General features: G+C 44.1%; 2 protein-coding genes across 2 annotated transcripts in view; one reads left to right on the plus strand and one right to left on the minus strand.

Moving 5' to 3' along the window:
- Positions 1-7,782, minus strand: part of COQ6 (coenzyme Q6, monooxygenase) — a 158,805-nt gene extending 151,023 nt beyond the window's left edge. Inside the window, exons 1-3 of the mRNA XM_069637653.1 lie at positions 7,371-7,782; positions 5,153-5,287; positions 2,331-2,389 (exon numbers count right to left, since the gene is read on the minus strand). Of these exons, the coding sequence (XP_069493754.1) occupies positions 2,331-2,389; positions 5,153-5,287; positions 7,371-7,521 (345 nt within the window). The 5' untranslated portion in view covers positions 7,522-7,782. The remainder of the gene's footprint in view (positions 1-2,330; positions 2,390-5,152; positions 5,288-7,370) is intronic.
- A 229-nt stretch (positions 7,783-8,011) lies between these two features.
- FAM161B (FAM161 centrosomal protein B) overlaps positions 8,012-21,502 on the plus strand; it is a 191,765-nt gene continuing 178,274 nt past the window's right edge. The window contains exon 1 of the mRNA XM_069637651.1: positions 8,012-8,126. Within this exon, the coding sequence (XP_069493752.1) occupies positions 8,052-8,126 (75 nt within the window). The 5' untranslated portion in view covers positions 8,012-8,051. The remainder of the gene's footprint in view (positions 8,127-21,502) is intronic.

The raw sequence follows: 21,502 nt of genomic DNA on the forward strand, positions 1-21,502 counted from the left end.
AAGGGCAAGCCTCTACAGAACAGGATGGCGAGGCCCCGCTTTTTAAGGCCGTTAGTGGCGAAATGCGCCCTTGGGTACAATCTATTACAAAGACGCCCTACATCTCCTTTCAGCAGGTGGGTCACCTGCAAGAAATGCATTTTTTTTTTAGGGTAAACAGTTTATTTTAATTATAACAGGTTTTAAAGGTTAAAAAAGGGGGGCTAGAGGGAAGTTTTTTTTTTAGATGCATTTTTTTCCAGTGGTAAGGCATTCGATGCCATTTAATTTGATGCAATGACTATAAAACGCATATAGTGGGCAGAGTTATCAGGTCGGGGCACCTCGGGCCGGCCCAATTTCAGAGTCTGGTGATGCGTTTGCCGAGTTACTCTGGCGCTGCGTCTGTGCTCCGAACCTGAACTGGCTGCGATCTCTTCACTGTCTAGGTTAGAATCTGCAGTAGCGTCCAGCGATTCAGCAGCCTCTTCTTTCGAGCTCATAGCGTATTGTTGGTTCTGATATTCAAATAACAGTTTACAAGGAAAGAGTCAGCAGTATTTGATATTTCAGGATTGTAGCCAGGCCATGACTATGTGTAGCCTCCGCCTATTAGCAAGGGTCCAAGGCGAAAGGTATTGATACAAAAGCATTGTCACCTGGAATTCCACTGGCTCCTTCTTCTGAGCTGCCATCATGATCTCTATTTTTTGCTTGAAGTAATGGACCCTGAGAGCATATCCGGTAATAGGTTACGCCATTGTTGCATTGAAGAGTAAACGCAGAGCGTTCTATCCAGCTCCAGCACGGTTGTGTCCGGGAGGTCCAATAGGAACCGGAACAGGTCACATCAAATTCTTGATCACCTATGTGTCAAGGAAAACAGCGTATGTGGCCATTGCTTCTCCACAATCTGTTTCCCAGATCCTCCCTTTTTGCCCAAATCACTTCTAACGGCTCGTCGATGCCCACCACCCTATTTGTTAGCTTTACATGGTTGTGTGCCTGTTCAGTGTTATTTTCCACATCATTTAGCTGCGATTCCCGCCCCAGCAGTTGAGATCTGCAACAGTTTTGATCAGCGTGTCTTTTGTAGATTGGATCTCCATTACGAGATCCTGTTTCAGGGTAGTAAGCATTTCCATAAGATCCTCTTTAGTGAATGAAGGATTTGCATTGGCAGACACAGCAAGGGGCGGGGGGATGGGGAGAATGGACATCAGAGCGGGCTTCCTGAGCATCCTTCTCCTTATCTTGCATGCCTAATGATGACTCAATGTCGCACCCTTTGGCTTTTGCCATTATTTCAAGAGCTGGTCGGTGTTCCGGTCACACAGTGTTCCGCCGGCCCACTTGAGGTTCCCTTTTCTGTCAATTCCAGCTGCGATATATTCTTATGATGCCATGTATAAAAGTGCTGTTCAGGACACCAGAATTAAAAGGAGTGCTTCAGTACCATGTTTACAGTGAATAAGGTTCGATAGCTGCCCCAAGAGGTCCCCCAACCCTGGACACAGGATCCTCCACAGTGCTCCGGAGACCCCAATGGTTCTATTAATGAGCCAATATCACTAGCCGGCCCAGGTTCTAAGTGGTGTGAATGGCCACATTCAGTAAGGCTGCAGCTGCAGGTCACCGTTAGTCCTGGGACCCTTCCTACTGCCTTCAAGCTCAGCTCCATGCAAAGTACACCATGGTCTGTTAAGGACTTATGGCCATTACATGTTTAATCACAGTACCTACTGACTGTGTGCAGTGCCCTCTCCTCCCAGTTGCTTGGTTCTGTAGGGGGAGACACACACACACCTCCCATCTCAGATGCTCACCGGGTGTCCCACTCAAAAGCCTCGAGGCCACCAAGGTCTCCAGGCCGAGACCACACGGGGCTCACAGATGAACCGCCACTTCCAGCCCTCCATCGTACAGCACAATCGATGATGTCAGGGGAGCTTCACTGTACATTAGGCGTGGGGGGGGGATTTAATATATAAAATACAGCATCATTACAGGGGATTTTGGCACCATGTGACGGAGCCTACAACAGGCACGGCCGAATTGGGTGCTGCCTGTCCACGGCACCCCCACTTATTAGCAATTTTAAATGAATATGATTTTCTCCAATCCAAATAGGCAGAGAAGAGATTTAAAATTCCACACACATTCACATTGTATTGACAGTATGATGGTCATGCGAGGGGTATGGACACTATTAAGAGAAGAAGTGCGATGAGAAGCTCAAACAGGAATAAACACAAGGCATATGTTCTGACAGAGGTACAGACAATATTTACACACAATGCCGCTGGTGTGCAGGAAAAGCAAGAGGTTTTTGCTTCAACTCTGGAACTAACCTGCATTCTCCTGAAAGGCTTACATCTCATGTTACAGATGTGATCCCACGCACCAAAACCTACAAAAAACAAAAGAAAAATAATGATGCAAGTCCCAATGTCTCACGCAATCTCAAAATGTCATGAGGTCTGCTCCTCCATGATTTGAACGTACCAGGAGGTCACACAGCATAAGGACCGCGTTTAGATAAAGCCTGTGGAAAAACATGCACACTACATTTAGCAACCAGTGGACAGAGGGACGAGTGCCTGAGAATTATACATCGAACACGTACACACCACGTGGTTCGCTCACCTTGAAGAAAGTAGACCCGAACTGCCCATCTTTTGGTGTTTCTGGCAGTCGGGAAAGACCAAATTATGTTGCATTCACTCAAAGTCACCAGACAGGAGACCACTGATGCACATTCACTGTTCAATGTTGCGATGCAAAGACTTTATTAAAATTCAGTTACAAAGAGTACAAACAGCCAGGAATAAACACGTGCAGCTTATTTTGAAGCGCACTTCGTGAGCAAACCACGAATTAGGAAGTTTTCCTAGTTTTCTTTTTCGTCATAATCCAACAACCCATCCAATGATAAGCAAGGGATGGAGAACAAGAGCTGAAACCATATTCCTATTTTACTGCTTTTACAACAAATGAATGCCAGCTAGGGGCTCTGAGGTTAGTAAGAAAACCGCATATGTTTATATAATGTTGTGAACAGGCAGCAAAGCCAGCCACGAAACGCCTCGGCAACACGGATTGCTACACTTTGGGAGGACCTTACTTTGATGGTCTCTTGTATGTGCCTTGATTTTCCATAAAGGAAGAATTGTTTACATGAAGCATTGCGGATCTGGATCTTTTATTCCTTGATCGCTGTGGAGAGTGCTACTCATCATTTTGTCTGAATGGAATAAATCAGCAAGCCCTAAACATATATATGTGTGAAAGTGGTCATTGCCTCTAGAGCCTGTCCATTTTCTTGCATCTCAGAGTGCAAAGCCTGAAGATGCATAGCCAATGTCCCAGGGTATAATAAAAGTGGTAGACAGGAAGAGTCAGGCTACGTCCTGCTACAGTTCGAAGTGAGATCACCCATCTTTTCATGTTCTTTCTTGGTTTTACATAATTTCAGAGTATTACATTTCTGAATCTACCCTAAGGCGTCTTTCAACATTTATTCAGCTCAGTGGAGGCAGCCTCGCATTCCTTCCGAGGCCTCACCTCCCCTTATGGGATGGGCTGCAGGTGGGGCGGTTCAGTGAGACCTGTGGTCCGGTGCTTGCTGATCACATCAGAGGAAGACGCTGAATCTGAACGCCACCTCTACAGTGCTTAGTCCCAGCTGTGTCATTACTCCAGAGGTGGGTGCTTGCTCCGAGGCCAGGCAATGCTCCCTTGCGGATCAGTAGGAGAAAGGCTTTACCACGAATAATATTGTTATAAATCAAGGGGAGAGCAATAGGTTTTGGACGGATTCCTGAAATGTGTCTAAGTTCAGAGCACCCACAACCATTGTGAATGCTTCCATAAGAATAGGTGTAAATGCCTGGCAGAAGATTTACAAATCTAAACTTCCCTACAAAGGGCCAGAAGTAGTTAGTAGGTATTGATTTAGGAAAGTAGTCTGGATTAAAAGGTAGTAGTTTGGTGGGGTGAAATCTTTTAGTGATCAGTGTGTTTGACGTGATAAGCTACTGTACATTGGGGACACCCCAGAAATAGACTTCAGAAGAGTTGGAATATTGTTGAACTTTTAATATTGGAGTGTTGATCTTGAACTCCAAGAAACTTCTGGAGATTGTAAGGACTGAAGAGCCAATTGAGCGGTCCTTCCAAGAAAACATTGACCTACCTTCACTGGAGGTTATCAGGTGAACATACTGGAGGGCAAAGGGGATAAAAGATTTCTATCCGAACAAAATAATCCCCCCACCAAAGAGGCATAGGCTTATAGCGTGTCCTGTTTCCACAGGAAGGGATGGCTGGTGGGTTGCCAGGGAATCTGTGGGGGTAGCAGCTTTTGCGTTTCCTCAACAATGTTCTGAACCAGCTAGCATAGAGGAGATATATGGCTGGCAATGTAAATTTGAAATTTTGTATCCTGCATAGGTGCAATTGCAGGGTTCGAAATTGAGAGGAGCTGGGGGCTATTTATATCGGCTTGTAGCCCTGAAGAGCCTGGCTAGCTTGGCACCAGCAGCTACTTCAGGCTCTCCAGAGCAATTGATGCTTAACAAACACAACCATATGAATTTAACTCTGTTTTATAAATAAATATTGGGACACCTACATACAACATAAGTACCAAGGACGAGTATGCTCATCTTTTTTGCATATATTTGCATAATAGCCTGGCACTTAAGTGGTTTTAAAGCTTTAAGGGTAATAAATAATGGACACAATTATAGATTATGTGGAAGTTAGGTTTGGGGAATGCTATGTCCTGGCTCCTCGATCGACCCTGTTAGCGCCTGGTCACTGGTTAATGAGGGGTACACAGGAGCCACTTAACTCCTGCTTATCCGATCTGAATTTCGAACCCTGTAATTAACCATACTTGATTTGATTAGCTGTGAAATATAACATTAGGTTTAGTCAGGCAGGAGGATCTAGCTGGACAGAATATTAAAAAACATGCCACAACAGTCTCACATAGTCAGATAAAGATAACACATAATCACACTAGATCTCATCAGAAGACAAACTGGCTACACCAAAAACACTGGAGGGCGGGAGGACTACAGTGGACCAAGGATGAAACAGGGTCCACTATTCGACTTATATTGGATGGTTGTATTGACTGCTGTAAGGACAAGACTTTGATACTCACTGCTAAGGAGAGTTGCAGACCCTGGAGATATAGAACTGACTCTGTTGCTGTACATCTCAGGGGCCTTGTCCAAATCCTTCCTCTGTCCAGCTTCCAGCAGCAGTATCTTCTTATTTTCAAAGTGGGGATCAAAGCCTAATAAGATTGTATTACAAGTCAAATTAAAATGTCATACTAAGTGCCTTACAAACATCTCTATGGAGCAATTGCATTACAAAAGAGCAAAAAGTAGCAGGAGCTTGAAGGAAGCAACCAGGCAAGAAAACATGCGTTAGGAATTGGTCTAAACGCAGCAAGAGCTGGAGGAGCTGACAAAGCGTTTTAATTTTCCTGGAGCTTTAGAATGTGCCACCCCCACTCCATTTTTAATTCCTTGTGAGAGGTTGAACGCAAGTGGGGTGAAGAAGCAGATTAAAGACATGCAACATGGTGAATGCATTCATAAAAATGTGCAATCCTGGGTGAAAGTGGTATGGGATACAGTCCAGGCTAGCCATGATCCCTGAATGCAAGAGATCGAGGAGGTTGTTCGGAGTAACAAACCTTTTGCAAATAACAGTAATGATTTCCTAATTTCAGGTATTCTCAGACCACGGGGGTCGTATGGGTAAATGGATAATGTTCCAGGATTTTGAGACAATAGTACAGGGATATGCAACCAGCAGCTCGCCCGATGGTTCGCACTACAACTCCCACGATTCCCAATCATTCACTATACTGGCCAGGCCTGATGGGAGTTGTAGTCCAAAATATCCAGCGAGGCAAACATTGCAGGCCCCTACAATAGAAGGCAGCGAGCCAAAGGGGAGAAAATGGTGAGTATTGAGGTAGGTGAGTATAGAGGCAGAAAAGGGAGGACTGTATGTTAAGGAGGTGGCCTGCCTCCGCCCCCAATAAAAATACCGCAAAAAGAGCAGTGAAATGTCCTGGTTCGTGGGCTTTCACGCCCTCTTATTTGTGCAGTGAAAAAACAAGTATTGTAAGACTGCAACCCATCTGTCCAATCAGGAGGTCTCGAGTCTAGTGAACACGACTTTACAAGTGCTGTAACTAAAAGGACAAGGGGCAGCAATCTGAAAGGGGAGCGTTGTTCATTATCTAGCCTAGGGCGGTTGAGAAATCCTGTCGAATGGGAGAGGCTGTGGGTAGCCTGAAGCTTAGCAAGGGGTCAGATATACCGGGCAATGGCGAGTTAGGGGGGGTATAAAGTGGACACGGGCAAGTTAATGATGGGTCAGAGAAGGTGATGGGGACGGCGAGAGTAAGTGAAGTGAGCAGAGTAAAGGTGGGGTGCACAGTGGACGAAAGGAGAACAAAGTGGATACAAGTAGTCAGAATGTGTGGATGGGTACAAAGTAGGCGGCAGTAGGATAAATATGACACATTGGGTGAGATGGGGCCACTGTAAATGATCCCCTAAATAGTTTAGACAGGAGATCTGGGCATCACTATTTGAGGTGTAATGCAATGGAGTCTTTTAAAGCACACTGTTCATATTTTGGGAGCCTCGCCGTGCAGGGCTCCGCAAAAGAAAAAAGGGAGCTAGAGGATTGACAGGCGTGAAACATGTGTTACTGGGGGACGCAACCAGAAGTACCCACGATTTGCTGAATTGCATCACTGCACACGGTGAGTGGCACTGGCATCGGGGGTGCTGGGGTAGAGTTACAGCCACAATGTTGGCAGACACTGCAGTGCTGTTGGCTCTGCCCGGCCAAGCCTGATTTAAGGTGGTGCTTGTTTAAAGCTGCTCTGTGTGGTGTGCGCGGGGGATAGTTTAAGGGTTGCCATAGATTTAGAGAGTCAGTTGGGGAAGGTATACATGGTTTGGGAAGTTGAGCAGGCCAGTTACAGAGTTTTAATGTAAAACTGCACTAGTTAAGTCCCAGTTTGGCACCGGTTGATCAAGATGAGAACGTTTCATTGTCCCGTGTGCCGCTGCTGCCGCATGTTCCAATAAGCACGGGTCGAGAAGCCCCGCTAAAGTGGATGATGTGTGGGTGCCTAGTTAATGTCATGCCATTCATATGTTGGTTCCCTTTATACTATACTTTGACAACAAGGGGGTTTTCATGCTATTCCCCCCTTTTCTCAACAACACCCTTGACTTCAAAATAAATACATGAGAAATAAAGCGCTTCCTTTTCTGTCACATTTCCAGATATTGGCACGTAAACTTTCATGCGGTGGAAACATGTTAAAGGTAGGCAATACTTACCCAACGCGCAGCCAAGGGCTCCCCCAACCATGCCCCCTCCGGATATCACCACGTCATACAGTGGGGGCGAAGCAGCGGTGCTGGCTAATCTGTGTCTAGCCCCAGCTGGCAGGAGCCGGTTTACAAGCTGCATTCCCCGGTTTAGACGCATCTCGAGGTTGGGTAGTGAAAATGCGCGGGGAGCCACACACAATGACTTAAGAGTACAAATACAAAGCTCGCAGTGCTGTACAAGCGCTCTGCAGAGCTCTGAGCGCCAAGCGCACCGCACTACGTGCTGACTACCACCCTGCAGGGGTCATACACTATTCTTTCTCACATTGGAATGACACGCCCACTTCCTGAAGTTGCGCCTATAGGAGCATAGAATTCCCAAACAAATGGCACGGGTCTAGTCGTGCCAGTTTACGCATGCGTAGTTTGAGGGAGACGCAGCCTACATGTTATTGGTTAGGAGCGGGAAGAGTAGAGCCAATCGCATGAAGGCATTCTGATACTTCTCTGCTTCCATGGGAACGCGTCTACTTTTTTACACTTGATGCGAGCTATTCTAGCCTATCACAACAGAACAGGAGAAAAATAAGCCTGCCAGGGAAGAACGCTGCGCGAGGATTGGTTACTATAGATGTCCATCATTGGCGATGGTGTGCCAGGGGCGGAGCCAGAGTGAAAAAGCTAGAGATGACGGTGTCTCGAATACCCGAAGACGTTCGTAGAGTGAGTGGTAACAAAGGGGACCGAGGCGAACCAGATGAGGTAAGTTGGAACCAGTCAGGGAATTCCGGTGAATGAGAAATACAGGGTCTAGTAAGTGCATTGGCCCAGGCAGCTAGGGGCTTTCTGCTGGTATCAGTTGAGTGTAGTAAATGGTTGTGGGAAGGTGAGTAGTGGGCTGAGAAGGTTGGCGTGCAATAGAGCATGGGAACTATGCATTGGAGGCGAGAGTAAACGAATATATAGGATATAGCGAAAGGAACATTTGAGTCATGTCATTTTTTGCTACCCATCAGACATTCCGACCTGCAGGAAAATGTGAAACATCCAGGGGCACGACAATGTTGCAGGATGGGGCATTTTGAAGGTAAAGGTCAAGTGTAAAACTAGAGTCTTGCGAGGGGTAGCCTCAGCTTCAACATCGCAAGACTCCAGAGCTGTACGAGAAGGGAGAGCGCAGGGGCAGAGATCGCCTACAGCCAGGAATCCGATGCACCCGGCGCTCCTCCTGTGAGAGAGGCATAAAGGCCAGCTGCAGGAGATTAAGTTATTGTATAGACAATAAACACAGTGAACGAAATAACTGTCTCTTGTATATAAGTTAATGCAAACTTTAAGATGAAAGCAGTTATCAACAAATCTATGTTGAGCTTAATGTTTGGCAACAACATAATTGGCGACGAGGAGAACAGACTCGTTGCATTCAAGATGCAAGGAGTAACGCCGCCCCCAGCATTTCTGCAGTCCCCAGGTAGGCCTGCCATACTGTGGTTTCATTGTTAACCTTTATTCGTCATGTATGTGGATACCCTGGGTGGAGCGGACTATGCCCCAGCAAGGAAGAAGGCTATGGTGCTCAATCCCATGCCGGTGGGAGGTCAGAGGATTTTTGCAGGCCTGAAACGGGTGAATATGATGGCAACAACGTATATAAAGAGGCCATCAGGCGAATAGTCGAGCAGCTCTCAAATAAATTCAATTCAATTGGCTATTATTCAACAAAATAGTAATTTGCCAAAAAATACACATTTTGGGAGCATTAAAAAGTACAATATATTCCAACCATAATTAATTTTGCAGCCAAAACATAAATATCTAGGATATGAATCATTGCAATCTAAAGTAGGTTCTAAAATCATGTGCACAGTACAATCCACAATAATTAGCACCATTTAGCTTGTGGTTTGACAAACTCATAATATGCAGACAGGTAGGAAGTGCTTGAGTATCATGGCACTAGGTTTCCATCTTTTAGGGTTTTCGCCCTTACTCGCCGGGCCTTTTAAGGTAACCTTCTACACATTAGACCACTTTCACTTCATCACAGTTTTTAAAAAGCATCGGCGTGGCAATTATACGATGTATCCCATATGCATTAGATATTGTTTTCAAAACAGCCCTGGCAAAAGAAGAAGTAATAAGACCAAAGATTCCTTTGCAAATACTGGACATGTCTCATTTTCATTGGGCGACCATTTTTTAGTACAGTATGCCAAGTTCAATTGTGAGAATTTTTAAATGAAGGCGGAGACAGCAGGAGTTTTATAATGGATATTTATTAAGTAAAAACCATACGACCGCAGGCACTGCTTTCAGATGCTCTGCCAACTGTAACTCCTCACATTCCAGAATCACACACGCCTAAGTAATCAATCCTGGAGCCGAAGCCCATGACCTCATAACGTAAGTCAAGGATTCCTAATGAACATATAAGTGAAACATGAACTGCAAAGTAAAAGACGAATGTATATAACACAGTATGAGCATTATACTAAGATGCAATATAATAAACATTGTAAATATCCTAAACCTAACACATCTCCTCCCTTTGCATTATCAAACGTTTGGCATTTATTCACAACAATAATCTTCGAACCGTATTGGTCTTTTCCTAGCTCTACCTTTACACATTTCTGATTCTATAGCAAAACCATCCTCTCTGTTTTCAGCTGCTAATTTTCCACTTCCACCTCTCTACCTGTGATTTCATCATTCATGTCACCATCAATCCTCATCATGAACTTTTGACTAATTTTGACTTGGACCAACATTCGCCACCTTCTAGAATCACCACATTTCCACGCACTGCTGCAATCTTCCTGGGTCCTAAGAATTTACTATCCACACACTTGGAACATAAACCAGGATTTTTTTTTATCATAACACAATCACCAATCTCAAAATTTGTTTCTTTAACCTTTGCAACCTCGTCAAATCTCTGTTTGTACGTGTCTTGTGCCTCCATAATCAGTCTAATAATTTCTTGGCGATCCATCGCCACACTTGTTTGTTTTGTTTGTTTGTTTGTTTGTTTATTTATTTGTATAGCGCTCCTGACCCAGGGGTATATGGGCGCTTAAGCATCTGGTTACAGGCAAGGTAAGGAACATTAGTGTAGTTGTACAGCATATGTAAAGGTGGCAAAAAGCAGTCATTACAGATATAGTAGCAAGCAGACATAATAAGCAGACTTCCTGCCATCTCCAGCCAACCCGGACATAACTTGGTCCCAGGTTGTCTACCTTTTAATGATACAAATGGAGATATCTTTGTGATCGAATGAGGGGTTGTACAGTAATTTCATACCATTTCTTTGAGGACCTTTGTCCAATCTAATCCTGCTGCAAATGCCAATTGTATTCCACTTTTTCTGTATCTGTTTGCTCTCTCAACTAGCCCATTGGCCGTCGGATGATATAATGCTGTGCAAACATGTTTTATACTAAACTTCCTTAAGAAATTCAACATTTTGTCTGAACAAATTTGTACTCCATTGTCGGCAGTTATTTCAGTGGGAAACCCCTCTCTATAGAATATGTCTTCAAGAAATGATATTTCCACAGTGGTAGCTTCTCTGAGTGCTCTCCACTCCAACCATTTGGAATGATAGTCTACCATAGCTACCAAATATTTGTATCCCTCACCAAGTCAATCGCCACTTTTTCCCATGTCTCAATGGGTTCTCTCACAGGAGAAAGGGGTACTTCCCTCACACATTTGCCTTTGTCACTTTTCTCACACTCCTTACAATGCCGAACTTTCCTTTCAACCTCGCTATCCATGCCTGGCCACCAGAATGACTGTCTCAATAATCTCTTGGTGCCCCCCATTCCCAAATGTCCTTGGTGAGCTAGGTTGACTAATTGGGGTCTAATGCTACCAGGCGGTACCACTTTGTTTCCCCTTCTAAGTCTACACCCATCTTCCGACAGACTTAGATCCTCTTTTACCTCGAAATATCTGTCATAACACCTCTCTAAATTATTCTTATGGGGCCACCCCTGCATAGTCCAAATCTTCACGTTGTTCAATGCAGTATCCTCTTTGTCTGCTTCTATCCAGTCTCCCTTGCTTACAGTGTCACACTCGACTGCAGCAATAATCAAATCCTGCTCTCTGGTTGCCTCAATATTCTCTTCATTCTCTACCGGTAATCTAGATAGGCAGTTCGCAACTACATTCTCCCTACCCGGTACATAAAAAATTGTAACCTAGCAACCCTACCATCCACCTGGCAATCCTGGGCGAACCTTTAGCCCAATCTGAACTGCTCATGAGTTGGATCAAAGGTTTATGATCAGTCTTCACTTGGAATAAATCTGGCCCCATAAAAAAACTTGAAGTGAAGTATTGCCCAGGATACCGCTAATGCCTCTCTCTCTATCATAGAGTAATTTCTTTCTGCCCCTCTCAACGGCCTTGAGGCAAACGCTAAAACATGCTCTGGTTTACCTGAGTCATATTGTGTTAATGTGGCACCTAAACCCAACATGCTGGCATCTACTGACAGTGTGGTCTTTCTTCCTGACACAAATCCACCTAGTCAAAAACAATAGGGTCCACACTGCTGTAGATTCAATTGAGAAATAATTTGGATATCGACTTATTTAAAGAGTGTACCAAAAGGGGTATCACTGAACCAACAAATTTAGGCTGCAACAAACTCTGAAAGCAATCAGGATAGACTCATAGTGAAAAAGTGAAATTATTTATTTTACAAAAAATATCATGGAGAATAAATAGATAAAGAAAACAGTCTTGTAAACGAATAAATAGACTGGTCTGTAGTACAACAGTTAGACATTAACACAAAACATTAAAAACAATGATCCTATTTCAGATAATAACAAACAATATAGATTAAAAAGAAGAAAATAAATAAAATGCCAACTCTAAGTGATGACTTATATTCAGCCAGCACTCAAATTATTCAGGATAAATTCAATAAAAATATGGGGTTGGCAGAATTTACTTATTCTTTTTTATTCTTTTGATTGACAGGTCTGCCTACGTGTGCGTGTCATTACATAGAAAATAACAAAATCATCAAACTAAATAGACATCTTCAACACGTTTCAGCAAAAGAGCCACCTGTCTGGCAAATGATTTCAAGAGGTGATTTAGTTGCCTACCTCAGGGCGAAAAAAAGACACAATAACTGGACCCTGTGGGGAAGCAGACATGAACATAATAAATAATGTGAAAAAAGATAATCTTGTTACTAAATTCTACCAAGATTGCTTGCAGTGAAAGTAAAAAGCCAAAGGACAAAATTTACCAATAATTGGGACAGTGGCTAAGTAGGAGTCACCAGGCGCAGTGCTTGCCGGCGACCGGTGCAAGGCGTCTGGACGATTGGGCCAGGGGTGACCCAACCAGCGCTACATCATCACAGTGGGATGCGACGGAAAAACACCCTCTAAAGAATTTAATTTTGAAAAAGAGGTTTTAAGAATTATTCCTTTACATAACATAGACCCAGAAATGTTCCAGGTGCATAATGGGCACTACATAATTGTAGAACTACCTGTCAATGGGTGTAGCTTAGCAGTGAAACAATTTATTGCCGGTGTAACATTGCTCAGCATGCTATGGAATGAATCCAGAGACCGTGGGGTAACATCAGATGGATCCGGTTTGGTAAACCTATAAACAAATTGAATGCATGTAAAACTACTTGTTGACAAAAAACGAAATGAAGTTGCTTATAGGCACATGAATGGTCATGGACTCGTGAAGTAACAGCCGCCTACCTTCGAGACAAGATGACTTTGAAAATTGCTTAAAGCTTATAGTGATGCCTGGAGTGGTGGGCGGTGAGCCTCATAACTTCAAAGGTGCGAGGAGAAACTGTCTCTGTGGTGAAGAAAATAAATAGACATGAATCAATAAGCGCGTCTTGAATCGGTATCAAAATGAAAATGTACAAGGTAAAATAACATGCAGGTCAAGCCTGAAGGAAAGATTGAAATTGAATGGACTGGAAGGGAGCCTTCTTACCATTATTCACAGACCGCTCGGAAGCAGCCAAGACGATCCGACTGTGCAAAGAGCTCCGACGTGAGTGCAGCCTGGTTAGAACACGGAGCTTGAAGGATTAAAGAAGGGAGGGCGCTGGCTGCAAGGCCGCCTCTCATTGGACAGTGTCATTCGGGAGCCGGGAAAGGCTCGCAATCGACGTGCCTCCTTACGTTGGGATTTTGATTGGTTAGAAATGCTAGGCCCCAGTAGAGCTGAAATGCAGATTGTCAGTTACATTGTTGGGTCATCTGACGTAAAATGAGGCTGAAGCTGCTGGCGCCAAATGAATGGGGCATGAAAGTGGATTAAACGTCCAGGAGGTTTTACTTGAAGGTATGCTGAAAAAAGGGGGATAACTGTTGCAAGGGCTCAACCGTACGGCATAGAAGGATCGAGAAAGCTCCTAATTTCAGTATGATACGAGACGTATGCAAATGGGATCTGAGAGAACGCGGTCAAGTAGTAATGTGGCCGTCTTGTAACGGTTTGAGGTGGCTCAGTGAGAAATATAAACCAATTAGAATCAAGAAGTCGCGCACAACAGATAAAAATATTAAAAATAATAAGGCAGAGCAGGCGAGCGGATAGATCACTGATCAAACGATAATAATACTGAAACTTGAAGGATGAGGGTCAGAAGGGGGGGAAGAAAATTGCATGCATCTCGAGTGCATAAATCAGGGATGCATAAATGCAGGGATAAAAAAGGCAAAGAGGCAAAGAGGTAATGACACGCAGACCTGTCAACCAAAAGAATAAAAAAGAATAAGTAAATTCTGCCAACCCCAGATTTTTATTAAATTTATCCTGAATAATTTGAGTGCTGGCTGAATACAAGTCAACACTTAGAGTTGGCATTTATTTCTTCTTTTTAATCTATATCGTTTGTTATTATCTAAAACAGGATCATTGTTTTTGATTTGTTTGTGTTAATGTCTAACTGTTGTACTACAGACCAGTCTATTTATTAGTTTACAAGACTGTTTTCTTTCTTTTTCTTTATTTATTCTCCATGATGTTTTTTGTAAAATAAATATTTTCATTTTTTCACTATGAGACTATCCTGATTGCTTTCAGAGTTTGTTGCAGCCTACATTTGTTGGTTCAGTGATACCCCTTTTGGTACACTCTATAAATAAGTTGATATCCAAATTATTTCTCAATTGAATCTACAGCAGTGTGGACTCTATTGTTTTTGTCTAGCTTACAGTCCCTCTCCACTACTGCCTTTGGGACACTCCCCCCCACCCCCCTCATTTGTGTTTGAACAAATCCACCTAGTGACAGAGCCTTGGCAATACCCTCTTTTATAGTTGTGAAAGCTACTAGGCAATCCTCGGGCCATTTAAAATTAACTCCTTTGTTGAGTAAATTCCTTAACGGGGATGAAATGGACACAAATCCATTCACAAACTTGTGATAAAATTCTGCCAAGCCCATGAATGATCTCAATTGGTCTTTGTCAGTTGGTGCGGGAGCTTTACAGATACTATTTACAAATGAACTCTTCAGTAAAATACCTTCACTAGATAGATATTCTGTGTCCCAAATATTCTACCTCTCTGACCGCAATTTTGCACTTACTTCTTTGTACAGTAAGTCCTGCCTCTTTCAGTCTTGTCAACACACACCTCATTGACTTCTCATGCTCACTCTCATTCTCATCAAACACTAGTATGTCATCTTGAAATACAGTCAGATTTTCTATGCCTCTTAAGAACTCCTCCATCACTTTCTGGAAAACGGAAGCAGCCGACGACAATCCAAAGGCATACAGAGAAACTTATAAGTGCCTTCAGGGGTAACAAAGGCAGTACTATGTTGACATTGCTTTGAAAAAGGTACTTGATGGTAGGCCGCTGATAAGTCGATCACTGAAAACCATTTGGGTTCTCCCAAAGTGGCCAAAGTCTCAGCAATGATAGGTAAAGAGTGTCCCTCGACCAGAATGTTTTTGTTCAATCCCCTAAGGTCCACACAGTCTCAATTTTCCATTGCTCTTGGTCACCAGCACAACCAGGGATAGCCATTCTGTACCCCCAATGCGTTCAATTACACCCTTTTTAATTCACTTAATTCTTCACGTAGTTGTTCCCTCATGTTTAGAGGTACTGGCCTCACTTTTTGAATCACGGGTTGGGAATTTTCTTTGAGTTTAATGTTGTGTTCAAAGTTTTTGACTTTCCCTAACTTCTCTGTAAAGACTTCCGGAAACTCTCTAGACCACTTGTCTTCCATTTCCGCTATTGTCACTGGTTCTAATGCACTTGCTTGTACTCACACGCTTAGCTTCCTCTGTTCTTCCCAACCCAATAATGAGGCACCCTTTTTGGCAACCAAAATGTGTGCAGAGCATCTCCTGTCTTTATAGAATACTTGTGAAGTGGGAGAATGGGACAAAAGAGTCCCCCCAATCTCCTCGCGCCCCTGGCCTAGAGGATCGCGACCCAGACACCCGCCACGAGATGAATTTTCCTACCTACCAGACGACCAAATAACCTGGTACAGGAACATACGGATGTGCCCATCAGGCTGCCCACCAGCCTGCCCTGCTCAAGCCGACACCTGCGGCATGGATGAACTCGACTAAACCTTTCAACAGTAAATAAACACATCGTTAGAGATGCCATGACGACCTAGCCAACTGTCAAAACACCCGTGCAACCATGCACCCTGGACACCCCCACACCAATCCACACGAAGAACATATTCAGTGCTATGACGTAGGTGACGGACACACCCACTGACGCGCATCTTTATTATTTTTCACATAGGTTTTTCAAAATGCAGAAACGCAAGACGCACAAAGCACTCATCTAAAATGCTTGCTGACGCGTCTCCTAACCCTTGCATTGTGATGAAAATACAACGAAGACATGATACTGGATATGAAGCAATGTGATACCGCAACTTAAAGTGCCGTGCATTAAACAACCCCACCTATGCACCAGGCCCAAGTAGGCCGTGAGCAAGAGCCTCCACGAACATTGAACGAGCAAGAGTACAATTGCTGACCCTGCAGAATGAGCCCAGCGAGAACTGACAGCCAAGGGGGCAATGTTGCAACTCGCATGCCACAAGCCGAAGCCAAGGTCACACCTGCAAACTAAGCCAGACACACAGTGGAAAATACAACATTAAATTCTGCCTCAACCACGGTCTCTCCTCACGTGACCAAGCCGAACCTGACAGGGTGCCAGACCCAGGAGGGAGAAGTCGCCTAGGTCCCACGTTTGAGACACAGGCTGCAACAATGAAATGACCCAATGGACACCTACAGCGGTGGGAATAGTCTGCTCTCAGGCATATGAGCAAATCCACGCATTGTCTGCACAAACACATAGTTACATATTGTTGCAAATGACAGGCACACCGCGAGCTGGGAACAACGATGGTCCCAGGCTGGGGGGCTTGCGAGTGGACCAATCAGAACATGGGGCACTCATCACTGACGCCATTAACATTAGCCAATCATTAGGGGTCTTCGTGTAACAATTTTCATGTATCTAATAGAAGGGACAACCCAAGTATACCACCTGACTGACCCTTAACCACTAACACCGTTCTCTCTACGTATGCTATACTAACCCTACCACTCGAGGAACCAATCCAGAGTGGCGATAGGTTTTTTGCTAACTTTCCCAGGTGACGCAAGTAGTGTGTCATACTGAGGCAAAAGGGGCCTGCGAGCCCCACGAATTTCGAGAGTCAGGACGGACGCGTACGATCCTAGACCCATCCCTGCCGTTACTCAATAAACAGCAGAACCACCTTGCTTCTTGTGTGTCTCATACTCATTTTTGGGATATGCGGGAGGAGTTGGGGCCTCCCAGCCCGGAGGTCAGCGGAAGGCTCAGCCGACCCCGGGAGAAACCCCCGACACTTGTGCTTGAAATTGTCTCACTCTATCAATAGCTGATTTGCCTCAAGGCCGTTGAGGGGGGCAGAAAGAAATTACTGGGCGGTGTCGCGGTCCGGTGCCTGCTGTCGTGGATCCTTCTCCCACTGCTCTCCTGGCTCCCTGACACGATAACGTCCCAGCTGGGCTACTGGCAGTGAGGTGGAATCGCTGTACGCCGCACGCCAGTCCGGAGTCCTCGTCACCAATGTTAAATGAAGGCAGAGGCAGCAGGAGTTTTATAATGGAGATTTATTAAGTAAAAACCGTACGAAAGCAGGCACTGCTTTCAGATGCTCTGCCAACTGTAACTCCTCCCACTCCTAAGTAAACATTCCTGGAACCGAAGCCCCTGACCTCATAATTTAAGTCAAGGATTCCTAATGAACATATAAGTAAAACATGAACTGCAAAGTGAAAGACAAGAATGTATATAACACAATATGAGCATTATACTTAAATGCAATATAATAAACATTGTAAATATCCTAAACCTAACAAGAATCTAAACATAATGTAAAGACTACATTCAAGTGAACTGTAGGAGGTTTTGTTTTCGGGGCTATTACCTGATTTAGCGGTATCATGGTATTTTGGCATTACCTCATTTTGGATAGTAGTTTAGTATTATCCTGATTTTAGTGGTGAGCATATCTTCCTCAATACAGCCCTATGATAACACAAACCTTCTCTCTTTATAAACATGATACTCTTCGGGCTGACTGCGGACAACCCCCAGACTTGGTGCATTTTTTTAGAGAACCCAGTAAGATCTTAAATAATGTCACTTTTTGCATGTAGCTTGTGCCACTGGTTTATTTACACCAGAGACTTATGCTCCTGTGAGAGCACTCTGCTCCCCCTTTTAGCATGCAGGATGAAGCACCCTCATACACACACAAACCATCTAGCTTATCTATATATATATATATATTTTTTTTTTTTCTTTTTCTCTAACATTGCTTCATGTGGTAAATAAGGCAGTGAATATTTTGTCACTGTGACATAACTACCAGAGTCTCCCAGTTCCCCCCCCCCCTGAAATAGTGACCATCAGATGCATGAAGTGACACAAAAACCAAGCACCAGCCTTGTTTCTGCTATGGCAGTTATTTTCTTTAAATGCAGAAACAAAACGTTATATTTCATGATAGCACAGTTACAGTTTCTTACCAACAGCTGGCACAGGTTCGACTCTCTAATAGATAAAATACAAACACATGGCAAAACATGGAGAGCATTTGTAAACGTGACATGCTGTCCTCTTTAAAGATGTAGAAAAAGAAAGAAGAAAAATATGGCATTTTGTTTTTAAAATAGACCCTTCTGCTGACTGATAAAGAATGGCACTCATCCCACGTACTCCTCAGTTTTAAAACGTCACTTACAATTAATTTATGTATCCTCTGCGTTTTGTTTGGATAATCTCTTTCTGCCAGGGCTTATTGGCGCAAACCCTGCCCTGCCTTCAGGCTCAGCCTTGGGATCCCAGCCACTTCAATGCCAGAGCGTCCTCTCCCTCCGCACTGTCTTCAGGCTGCAGCCCAGGAACCCAGAAGATCATATAAATTTGTTAATGTTAGGAGTGATTTAATTTCCTTGCGACCAGTGTTGAATCCAGCAATAGGATGGTTCCATTGTGTGGATGAACGCATCAGCGTTGGTTGTATAAAAGAGGCAGAGGAGTTGGAAGAAGTGTGAGGAACCTGAAGGTGTCTTCCAGACTAGTCCCTGGGGATCTATCATCCAGGTGGCCAGGACACTGCCATCGGTATTGAATCTACTTCCTGGGGGTGGACCAGTGCGGGAGGATCACCTGGATGGGGGGGTCCTCGGGGAGTGGAAGTGGGACACCGACTGGTGAGATGCAGTATCCCCTTTCTTATAACAGCTTTTTCCTATCCTACCACGTAGGATGCTCAAACACTACACCCTCCACCCCTTTTCCGGCACAAACACTTTTTTACACCACGAAAGACAACTGACTAACACCAGAGCCGTTTACCTGACATGTTCCAACACAAGGGTCAGGCAGAGTCAGGCAATTAATAATAACCACACACACTCCTGACGGCCCTTTCCCTTCCCCATAGGGATAAAAGGTGGAGCTTGAGAGCACACCACGCGAGCAAGTCAAACCGCAGGACGAGAGAGCTATAACAGGACGGCAGTTCAAGAGGAGGTGAAAAGTGGCGAGAACCAAATGGGCGACAAGGAGAGAATCAGCCCTGCCCTTTCTGACCCAGACTCGCAAAACCTCAGTGCATGGAATCATAAGACCTCAATCAATAGCCAATGTATGCTGTAGCAGATGTCAACGGTACCTGGAGCCCCGCTACACTGCTAACTAGGAGAGAAACTTTCTACTGTTGTACCGGCCTTGATTCCAGAGACAAGAGAAGCCAAGCGGTTCATCGCAGCGGTTGAGTCGAGGGGAGAACTGACAAGAAACCAGACAGTGTTGGGCAAACGTCAAATTAAGGGGAATCAAAGAACTGTTCCAAGAACTGTTAACAACACAGGGGAAAGGTCAGCAGCAGAGGGGGCTTACTCGAAAGACTCTGGCTGATCCCCTTATTGTTGAAACTACTGATACCAGAAGGCCTTAAGAAAGCCACATGGAAAAGGTCACAGTGGTCATACAGGGGTCGAGTAAAACCCCCTGTAAAGTCGAAAAGTCTTTCACCGGCAAGTTTACCAATTCCAATTAGCTAAGGGAAATAAATCCCATATTGTGAGAAAGTAGAGGGAACTGTGAAAAGTTGGCAACTGTGAACCCGGCTGAGGGATGCCTGCAGAAGCGGGTGAAGCATGATGCCCAAATGAACATTCTGTTGACAAGAGTGAACCTGGCGGAGAGATGTCCTCAGTGGATTGTTTAAAAAGACATTGAGACTTGTGAATGCAACAGGTGAAATCTTTTGAATAAAAGCCGTAGTGAACCCGACGGAGAGGACACAGGAGTGAAAGCCATCACCCAACGTAAATACATGAGAGGAACTTTGTTTGGTTATTTTGAACACCTCAGGTCCTCGGAGGCAAAGGACTTTTTTGTTAGAAAAGATACTTTACCACTGAAAATCTTGATTCCCAAGAACGGAACTGAGTGTGCTGTGCTGAGGAGCCCCACCTTGTTACGTGCTCAAAACATGGGGAAGGGAGATCCCCGGCTATAACATCCTGACTTATTATTTGTGAACACTTCTTTCTTTTTTTCTTTCTTGTGCACCTTATCCCAAAAACTTTTTGTATTTAGTTGTAAGGATTGGCAAATAGTGTTTTTTTTTAGTATAGGCCCCTTTTATTTGACAAGCTACCACTAGGACTGCCTTATTATTATTTGATGGTCGTAGCTTGCTCCCATCTTAGATTTAGGCTTAGAATAGGCGTTTTTCCAACCTACCTAAACAGTTTAATAAACACCCTTGAACTGTGATCACTTGTGTCTGTCTTTACTGTTGCCACCATGAGTTCCTTACAGAAAAATCAGGGAGTCGGGATATAATATTGGAGAGACTGATGGGTTCCTAGTTTGGTTGATGGAAACTTACTGCTCCCCGAGCTCTATTCGTGCTACCATTCATTTTCTTTTTCTAGTAACTGCATGTATTGTTTCTTTCAGTCATATATTTTGGGGTATTTCTTCTGGAGCTGTTTCTTCAACTGCTTTTTCTTCATGGTCAGAGCCTTTCTCTTCTTCATTGGTCACTTGAGAACACAGCGTCACATCAGTATGTGGAGGGTGCATCAATGCCCTTATTTCTGTAATTGGTTCACGGGAGGTGATCAAGTTTCCAGTTTGTCCGCCCTTCACACAATTCTTGCTTGATGCTAAAGAGGCAAGGGGTGAGTCAGTGTTGATGGAAATTTCAATTGAATCTTTATTACCTTCTTCTAGTTGCAAGATCTGGGGCTTGAGGTAGCTGCTTTTCAGTGTATTCTCGATCTTTTTTTGAAATCTCTGTAAAGGATATCAAGTTACCCACTTGACAGTCCGCTAGCTCAGAGGGAATCCTGGGATCGTGTTGCACAAATGCTACTTCTTGTTCAGATCTCTATGGGCTGTTCTTGTCGCGCATGTATTGGTAAATGTAATTTGGGTTTTTCTGCACTCCAATACTCACATTCGAGTGCTTCTGCTTTGCTGTGTCTTTTAAGTTGACTCTCGTAAACCGAGAATTAGTAGCTTTTAGTTGAAGATTTACTGACGTTTTTGGGC

Source organism: Ambystoma mexicanum, chromosome 14 (genome assembly GCF_040938575.1).
Source record: "Ambystoma mexicanum isolate Mex_15411 chromosome 14, UKY_AmexF1_1, whole genome shotgun sequence".
NCBI classification, from domain to species: domain Eukaryota; kingdom Metazoa; phylum Chordata; class Amphibia; order Caudata; family Ambystomatidae; genus Ambystoma; species Ambystoma mexicanum.